Below are 9,324 nucleotides of genomic sequence, written 5' to 3' on the forward strand. Positions count from 1 at the left end.
GCAGAGTTGGCCTGGAAGCTGAGAAGAGAGAAAGGGTCACAGCGGTTCTCAACCTGTGGGTCGCGACCCCTTTGGCGGTCGAACGACCCTTTCACAGGGGTCGCCTAAGACCATCCTGCATTACGATCCTGCATTACGATTCATATCAGTAGCAGCATTACAGTTATGAAGTAGCAACGAAAATAATTTTATGGTTGGGTCACATTTAAAGGGCCAGAAGGTTGAGAACTACTGGCTAAGACCCTGTACCAGATCCCCTCCTTGAACAGTTTCCAAGAGGTTGGTTTGCATGAACCCAAATCTCTGTGTGTGGGTTTAGTGTTCCCTGAGTGTTCTGATGTGAGAGTTTGGTGGATGGTGGATCCCCGCCGGATGCTGGACCTCCACAGATAGGAGTATTTCTGTCATTCCTTCCCCAAATCCTCATCACCTGCAGGCTCTGAAAGCAGGGCTCGGTCTGCAGACTAGTTCCACCTGAGTAAGGGTTGCCTTAGCCTCTTGGAAACCCTCCCGGAACTGGGCTGAAAAGTGCTTCTACTCCCTGATACCCCACGCTAGATCAAATTTGCAGAGGAAACAAATTTTGCAGGGGTAGGGGCAGGATGGAGGCCAGGACTGGGGCTGAGTGCAATGTAAAGACCGTGCGCCTGCTCACCAGTCCACGCCGAGGTGTATGGTCAAGGAGGTCAGGGTCCCATCAGAGCCCAAGTGAGTCAAAACCAGTCATGGCAATTAGCCTTTCCGTGTGGCTTATCTGCGTGGCTGTTTTCAATGGCTCCAGAGGTCTCCTGAGAGTTCTGCGTTTGACTGCAGCACCAGCAAATCCGAAGTGGTGCAGTGTGGGGTAGAACAAAATCAGGATTTTCAAATCCTGGACACCCGTCATCACCACGTCCCACTGGAGTCACATTTTGCAAATCACTTGGCCTTTCTCAACCTCAGTTTCCTAATCTGTAAAATGGGCATGATCTGAAGAGCAAGCTAAGGATGAGAAATGCCACGCGTCTGTGTAACTGTAGGAAGGAGAAGCAAAGTCTTCACCTCAAACTTGACACCTATATACTACAGAAAGACCCTCTCTCCCCTCCTCCTAGTTCTCTGCCTGGTTCTCCCCCACCTCCGACCCCTCCAAGCCCGCGGAGCTGTGCACATTTCTGGTCGGTCCTCCCGAGAGAGGCCGATGCAAAAGCCAATAAGCCTGGAACACGCGCAGGTCCTGCTGGGCCTGGGACAATGGTTTCCATTTAATAAATATTTCCCCCAAGGGCATTTCACATCGGGCAGGCAATTATTCAAAGGAAACAGGCGCGCAGGTCTGCTCTGCAGGTTATTTCGTCCTCTTTACCCGAAAATGCTCATCTGACTGCCAGAAACGAGTTTCGCGTTCTCGCTGGGTGGGCAGAGGCGCCCAGGGACAAACCGACCCTGAGTGCGGTGCAGCCTGAGACTCGGCGCTAGCGCCGCTGCAGAAGGGGCAACGGGCAAGCCCCACCTCCGGCTGGGCGCCTGCTGGCCTTCAGGCTGCCTTTCCGGGGTGGGCAGATGTGGAGGGAAAGTTGGAGATTTAAAAAACACTTAATAATAATAAGGTAAGTAGGAATCGTGATGGAAATCCCATTCCCGCCCCCTCCAAGAAAGTGAAGAGCAGATCGCGGCTCTTCAGGGCTCACCAACCAGGCTCTGAAACCTCTGCACTGCGGGACTCGAGGCCTTCCGGCATCATCGGGGAGCGCACCGCCCAGCTAACCCGGGGCCCGGGGCTTCGCCGGGCGCCTCCGGCGGGGGCAGAGGTGGAGGAGACGCCTCAGGGGCACCCGGTGAGAACGCAGCCCAAGGACGACCGAGGATATGGCGCGAAAAGTTTATTTCGCTTTTAAACCTGAGTTTGATAGATTCTTTTTCTCTTCCAAGGATCTTTGACAAGGGGGGTGGGGATGGGGGGTAGAGTGCTGTCCTTGCATTTCGTGACAAGGCTGTCCTATTTATCAACCTGCGCTCTCGGCTCGTTCCCTTTGCTGCCCCTTCCCAGGGTCTTTGTATTCGAAGCCTTCATTCTCCTTTGCAAACCCGGAAAGAAAACAGATATAAAGAGTTTAATTTGTCGAAAGCGCCAGAAACAATGCGGAATCCAAGTCGTGAGCTGGCCGCTGTCTTCTCCTCCCCAACTCCATCTCTCCCGCGCACCTCTCCCCGCCCCCGCCAGTCGCGCCCCCTCGAGCCTCGGCTGGCGCGGTGGCAGGTGCGCCCCTCGCCTTCTCTGCCGCTGATTGGCGCCCAGGTTGGGGAGTCGCCGCCCCGCGCTTATGTCAGAGTGCGCGCTGTCCCGGCCCACCTCGCCTTTGAACTTCGCCGCTTTTGGCTGGCGTTCACCAGCCTCCCCGCAGTCTCGGCCAGGTGCTGCGCTAGGCGAAGCAGCTCCGGGAAAGCCACGGGAGGGAGGAGGGAGCCTCGGCCGTAGACCCGGGAGAGAAGAGAACCAGAGAAGGCGAAGGTGGAGAGAGGGAGAAGGAGGAGCTTCCTGCCCTGGCCAACAAATTACCTGGCCCCTAAACCGCAGAGACTCCGGTACTCGGACCCCGGCGAGTGTCGGCGGCATCCTGGCCGCTCCTCCCCCGCCCTTCCTGTCCCCACTCGCCCCCCGGGGCCTGCCTGGGTGCGAGACTGGCATGATCAGCTGAACTTTGCGGGGTTAGCGCTGCTTTCTGGCTTCCCCTCAGCGGTGCGGAGGCGAGGGGAGCGCAGAGTCCCGGCTCAGGACGGACAGACAGGCAGACAGGCAACCGCGCCCAGTTCGCCTGCAGAACCCCGGCACTCCCCGCCCCCACCCGCCTAGCCTCCGGGACCATGTCTAAACCTTCAGACCATATCAAGCGACCCATGAACGCCTTCATGGTATGGTCCCGAGGCCAGCGGCGCAAAATGGCCCAGGAAAACCCCAAGATGCACAACTCAGAGATCAGCAAACGCCTAGGCGCCGAATGGAAGCTTCTGTCCGAGGCAGAGAAGCGGCCGTACATCGACGAGGCCAAGAGGCTACGCGCCCAGCACATGAAGGAGCACCCCGACTACAAGTACCGGCCGCGACGCAAGCCCAAGAACCTGCTCAAGAAGGACAGGTATGTCTTCCCCCTGCCCTACCTGGGCGACACGGACCCGCTCAAGGCGGCCGGCCTGCCCGTGGGGGCCTCCGACGGCCTCCTGAGCGCGCCCGAGAAAGCCCGGGCCTTCTTGCCGCCCGCCTCGGCGCCCTACTCCCTGCTGGACCCTGCGCAGTTTAGCTCGAGCGCCATCCAGAAGATGGGCGAAGTGCCCCACACCTTGGCCACCGGCGCGCTGCCCTACGCGTCCACCCTGGGCTACCAGAACGGCGCCTTCGGCAGCCTCAGCTGCCCCAGCCAGCACACGCACACGCACCCGTCCCCCACCAACCCGGGCTACGTGGTGCCCTGTAACTGTACCGCCTGGTCTGCCTCCACCCTGCAGCCCCCTGTCGCCTACATCCTCTTCCCGGGCATGACCAAGACTGGCATAGACCCTTATTCATCAGCCCACGCCACAGCCATGTAACCCCCGGCCCGGCCCACCAGACCTGGAGGTGGCCTGGAATTGGGGTTTGCACCCTGTCATCTGCGCCTAGCCCGGGCCTGCAAACGCCTTGGGGCCAGCCCTGCCGGCAGCCCCCTACCCTACCCAGACTCTGCCTCTCTCTTCAGGGGGATGATAGGGGCGTCCTACCCGACCCAAGACGCAGACAGGTGCCAGAAACTTGTGAACATGATGACCACCATACAGTTGTCCCTACTCCAACTGTCCCAAATCAAATCTCCAAATGTACCCCCTTTGGACAAAAAAAGTAGGCAGTTTGTTTTATTTATGTCCCCTTCTCTCTCCTCTGATGGGCTTTGGACTCCAGAACTCTCTGATCCTGGTATTATATCTAGAATATGCATATTTTTTTTCTTTTGCACCCCGAAGAAAAGAGTTAGCTCTGTGTTTTGTCATCAGACACAACTAGGTGCCATTGGCTCTTCATGTGTGGGGGAAAAGGCTTAAAAGTTTTAAACTACAGAAGGGAAACATTTCTATTTAAAACTCATGCTATGATAGTGTTTGCTTCTTTAAAGGTAATACAAAAGGACCCACAAGATTATTTACTTTGTATAAAGCAGTGCTCCTAGAGACCTAAGTTTACTTTTAGACAGAATGTCAGGTTATGAAGTCAGGAAGTAGAAAGTGAACAAAAATTGAAAGAATAAAAACATCCTAAATGGTCGTAAATGTTTTGACGATGTCTTGGAAATGTACCTAGAAGGATTTCATCTCCTTATTCTGTTCATTTGTTGAACAAAGATGTTTTGAATAAAGACAATCTGTCATTGCAAAAAAAAATAACCTTTGATGTGCATACTAGTGAAATCTGAAGTCAGGAGGCCAGGTCCGGGCTGGGAGCTGGTCACTGGGAGGCGGAGAGAGCATAGAGCAACTCTAGCAGTGGCAGCTGGTGGCTGGCCTGCGTTGGCCCAGCGTGGTGGCCTTCAGGCCGGGTGCAAAGGGGACTAAAGTCTATGATTTGTCCGGATCGTATCCACTTTTTGCCTTTAGAGACTGGACAAAGGTATAGCTCCCTAGGGCATCACTCCTTCCCTGCATCCTTCACAAAGTGGTCAGACCACTCAAGGAGCAAATGAGCTAAGACAAAGACCGATCCAGACCTCTGAGATCTGGGTGCATTTTCCTTTTTTAAACCAAACTCCAAAGGAATGGAGAGAAATTCGAATCTACTGGGAACCAGTTGCGCATGGAGCACCTGCGTCCTGCAGTAGGTGTTTAAGTTAAATGATCAGGGGAAGACTGGTGGGAACTATATATATATATTTAAAGGTGTTTGAAAATCATGCTGCTGGTTCTTCTGGGGATTTGGGACTCTGTACTGGTTCCTAAGTTAAAAAATAAAAGTCTAAGAAATGCCACAGGAGACTTTTTACTAAGTCCCCATGGGAGCAAAGGAAAAAGGGAGGCGTTAGTGACATGCTCAAAATCATATCATAACTCATAGCCTCCGTGTTTAACAAACAAGGAAAGGAACCTCTTTCTTTCCCCACTGGGTGAATGTTAGCTTGAACATTGCTGTTTTTTTGTGGGAGAAAGGACCTTCGGGTGCCTTCCAGCACAACTCTTTGGAACTTATTCTCCAAACCAAAGGGTGCGCCCTCCCCCCTCGGCCCCCCCCCCCATCCCCCTCGCAAGCACCCATCTCCTCCTGGTCTCATCCCCAAAGCCCTGCTCACGGTTTTCCTAGGTCGGGTGCTTTACCCACTGGCTTTGATATGGTGCGGGTGGGGGTAGGGGCATCCTAGTGCCTGTCTGCTTTCTGCTGCGGCTGAGGGATTTGTGCGCTTGGCTCTGCCTTTGCCAAAGGAGCCAAAGGGCTGGAAGTGCACGAGAAACGATGTCAACAGACACCAAAGCCAAACCCACGGATTAGCATATTGTCCGCAAAACAATTAGAAGTGTTTGAGGTGTTATTTGGAGCCTATTCATTCGAGCCCCTTTGTCAAAAGGGGATTTCATTATTAAAAAAAAAAAAAAGTTAGCGGTTGTCCATCTGGCTGAGCTGAATAGTAAAGTGATCCGTGTTGTATATGCTTTTCTCATTAAGAGCTCTTTTGAGACCGATGTTAGAATTAAATGGTATAACACAATTAACATACACGGGCGCTGAATAGGAGGGGACGCCTATAAATAATAGATAGATAAATAAATGAGCGATCAGGCGAAGGTAAACAAAGGCGGGCTGGGGGACCTGTGGGGGCGGGGGGCGGCCGGGCGGGCTGCGCCACGCTTACTTAGCATCACAAAACCCTCTTACAAATCGAGACAATTAGGAAGTGACTTGCCTCTGGTGGCCGTCCGGTCTGGGGGCTCCCGGAGCGGAGGGAAGGCCCCTCCTCCCGCCCTCTAGGAAGCCCAGGAGGCCCCGGGCGGAGGCGCCGCGGTTTTGCTGTCTGATGTAACCCCAACTGACAGTGCTGTCAGCCACTCTGAACTCCCTCATAGCTCAGTGTCCCTTAACATCTCCTTAGATGAAGCGTGCCGGGGTCTGGGTGTCTCCCGCAGAGGCCGGCGCTCCAGCGCCCCGGGTGCACAGTGCCCCAGCCCGGGAGGAACCCGAGCGCTCGGGCCCACGGGGCACCCAACCAACTCCGAGGAAGCAGGCTTAGGCTGGGAAGGGCACCAGGTGGGTCCTAATGGGAAAGGCTTTGGGCAGCGGTGGAAGCTGGAAAACTGAAACCTGGTTCTAGCTCGTGCCCGGCCCAGTCGGAGAGACAGACGGGTGTGTGCCCGCGGACGGGCAACTGAGAGTTCTTTACAGCCAGCAGAGCGCAGGGGACCCAGCGGGGGTCTGGCTTGGACCGTTTCTGTCTAGCACACCTCGTCCCCTTCCTTCCCAGGCGGGCTTTGTCCGGCTGTCTGTCCTCCTTAGGCCTGGCCCCCGCTTCTGCCCCAAAGGGCCGATCTCAGCCCAGCCTCCCGCGCCCGGGGGACCGGGGGGCCGCAGAGCCTCTGCCGAGGTGCGCGGCCGAGACTCGCCCTAACAAACAGCCCAAATCCTGCTCGTCAAGCCAATGACAGGGGCCTATTACTGACTTTGAAGTCAGGCGCAGACAAAAAGGAATCCCCCGGGGTGTGTGTGCAGGGGGGTGGGGTGGGGGGGAGCAGTCCCTGTCAAACCTGTTTGCTCACAACTGTCTCTTTCTTTCAAGAAAATCATTAAAGCAAACCTATAGGGAGAGCAGCGCCCCGCCCGCCCGGAGTGGAGGAGAGCCGCTTCTCCCCAGCGCGCGACGCGCAGCCCAGAGCAACCGAGAGCCCCCTTCGACGGGCGTGGCGCGGTCGGGAGTCCGCGAACTCGCGGGCGCCGGAGACCCTGCAGGAGGCGACTCCGTCCAACCCTCCGCCCTTTCGCGCGTCCCGCAGCCAGAGGTCCCGGACTTCTGCCTGCAGCCTGCGTCTCCCTGGAGCAGGGGCGGCTTGGAGGGCCCGGACCTCTCGCTTGCTGGTGCGGTTGCTTGGAGCGTACAATATTTTTTACCTAAATACGCGCCACGCTTGCCCCCGCCTCTCCTTTCCTGGATACGTCCTAGGACCAGGAGACCTAACCAACACGTTGCTCAGGGTGGCAGCGGGCAGCGCTGGCGCGGCAGGGGCAGAGTTGTTTGGGTTTTAGTTAAAGGTTTTCTTTCTTCAACCTTGGCAACCGTTGGCTCAGGGGCACTCCGGCCACATCTTCTGGGAGATGCGGGATCTTGGGCCCCCTTCCGCTCCTGGCCTTTCGTGCAGAGCCTCTGCAGCCTTTCATGCCCTTCCCAGGCTTTGGATCCGACTCCAGAAACCTTTGATTGTCTTCCAGTTTCCTGGTTTTTCCATGTAAATGTCAATGTCCTTAGAACTGCTAACTGGATAGAGGGGAGACCAGCAACGTAGACTAAATCTTACTGAGGTGTGAGTGACTGACATCTGAGAGCCTTAACATTTGTGTTTTAAACCAGGATCTGGACAACCGCCTGAAGCCTCCAGTCCCCTACAGCAGGGTGGCAACTCGGTCAGGGCAGGCCCGTGGGGACTTGCATTGCATCGCTCTATCTCGGGAAGCGGCTCCTTCCCCGGCAGCTTCTCTGGAGATCTGAGACTGCCAGGGCCTGAGAAACTTGGCAAGCGGCGGTGCCAGCACTGCCCGGGAGGACTCGCCTTTCCTTCGGCTCCTTCCCAGCTCAGGCCTTGTTACCATTGTTCAAGCGGACAATGAATTTCAAATCATTTGAATTTGAATATCACGTAATTCACAAGATTCCTGTTAAGTACGCTCATCTCTTTATTTGCTGAGTGGCCTGTGCGTGTGTATGAGTCTGAGAGAGGGAGAAAGACAGAGGCAGAAGGGGCCGGTGAGATGTGGGTGCAGGAGATGCCACGGTGGGTGCTTCCCGCCTCCCCCGCGGGCGCGCCCTCCTAGCCTCTGGTCTGGCCTTGGCCTCGGAGACCCGCCCAGACCCAGCTTTGGGAGCGATATTCTGGCTGGTTTTCCTGGTGCTGTGGGAATGAGCCTTGTCCTGGGACCAGACCCGTTGGCACTGAGCCGCTGCAGAATAATTAAGAAAATAATGCAATTGGGGGCGAAGGGGGGCTACTAGAAATCCTAGGGTGTCGACATCACCGGAGACTGGAGGTCGCCCCCGCCTAACCCTGGATGTGCGCTCCTGCGCCCGCAGCTCGGTGGTGTCGGCCCTGGCACTGGGGAGGGGACCGATGGCGAGAAGAGCCTCCACACCCCCCTCCCTCCTCGCCCAGCCCCGGGCCCTGAGTCCGGCTGAGCCGTTACCCGCGGGCTCCTGGCCCGTCCCTGGGGACACGTGGTGGGAGCCGGGCTCTCCCGACGCAGGAAGGGCCACGGCCCAGGACATCCTTGGGCGGCCTCCACAGATTCTCCATCCTCTCTCTCAAATCCCAGCGCTGAGTATCCCCTCCGACCCCCAAAAGGCCCCAAGTTTAGTCGGATTTGAGGAAGAGACCAGGTGCCCAAGCCGGACAGAGACCGACAGGAGTTCGCAAGTTTTCTTTCCTACAAAGTGAAGAAGTTGCGCTACTCTGGCGGCCAGTAATCATCCCAAACTTTTTCATTCTTGGGTGGGGAAGAGAAGCCATTCAAATGGGATCCATGCCTGCGGGGCAGGGGTGGAAGGGACCCCAGAAAATCTCAGCCAGCTGACCGGGTCGGGAGCAGGGAGGAAACTGAAGACCAGACCCCATGGACCCTGCGCTCTAGGGTTGGCCTCCAAGGGCCCCCCCGTCGGCGCCGCCCGCTAGCTGCTCCCCACTCGAGAGCTCAGCCTCTCCTGGACGCCTCTGGCCCGGCCGCACCCCGGAGCCCCGAGGCTCTGCGGGCGCTGGAGCCGCGTAGAGGAGGAGGAAAGTGGATGTGAGGCTCGCGCTGGGTGCCGGAAAGAGGCGAGCGCGGCGCACCGGTCTCGCTGGCGGAGAGCGGAGACCAGGGAGTCCCGAGAGCCGCTCGGCAGCTCCCGACTCCCGGCAGCAGGGCCCAGCCCCCGCGGTTTCCCGGCGCCCCGCCCGGGGGCCGAGGGAGGCGGGAGAGGGGAGGGAGGGAGCCGGCGGCCCAGGCGCTCGCCGCCGGTCCCCGTCCGCCCAGCACCCCCCGTGGCGCGGCGAGTCAATGGGATTTGCACACTCGAGGTGTAACAGCATTACTGCATTAATTACCATTTCCATTTCACCTCCAGATTGTTTACTTATCTGCGGGAAACATATGTC

General features: G+C 57.1%; 1 protein-coding gene across 1 annotated transcript; it reads left to right on the forward strand.

The window, feature by feature from the left end:
- Window positions 1-2,369: 2,369 nt before the first annotated feature.
- Window positions 2,370-4,373, forward strand: SOX14 (SRY-box 14). The gene has a single exon (XM_006083740.1). The coding sequence runs from the start codon at window positions 2,845-2,847 to the stop codon at window positions 3,565-3,567; it is 723 nt and encodes a 240-aa protein (XP_006083802.1). The 5' UTR covers window positions 2,370-2,844; the 3' UTR covers window positions 3,568-4,373.
- The last annotated feature ends 4,951 nt before the right edge of the window (window positions 4,374-9,324 follow it).

This window comes from Myotis lucifugus, unplaced genomic scaffold, assembly GCF_000147115.1.
Source record: "Myotis lucifugus unplaced genomic scaffold, Myoluc2.0 scaffold_8, whole genome shotgun sequence".
In the NCBI taxonomy this organism is placed as follows: Eukaryota; Metazoa; Chordata; class Mammalia; order Chiroptera; family Vespertilionidae; genus Myotis; species Myotis lucifugus.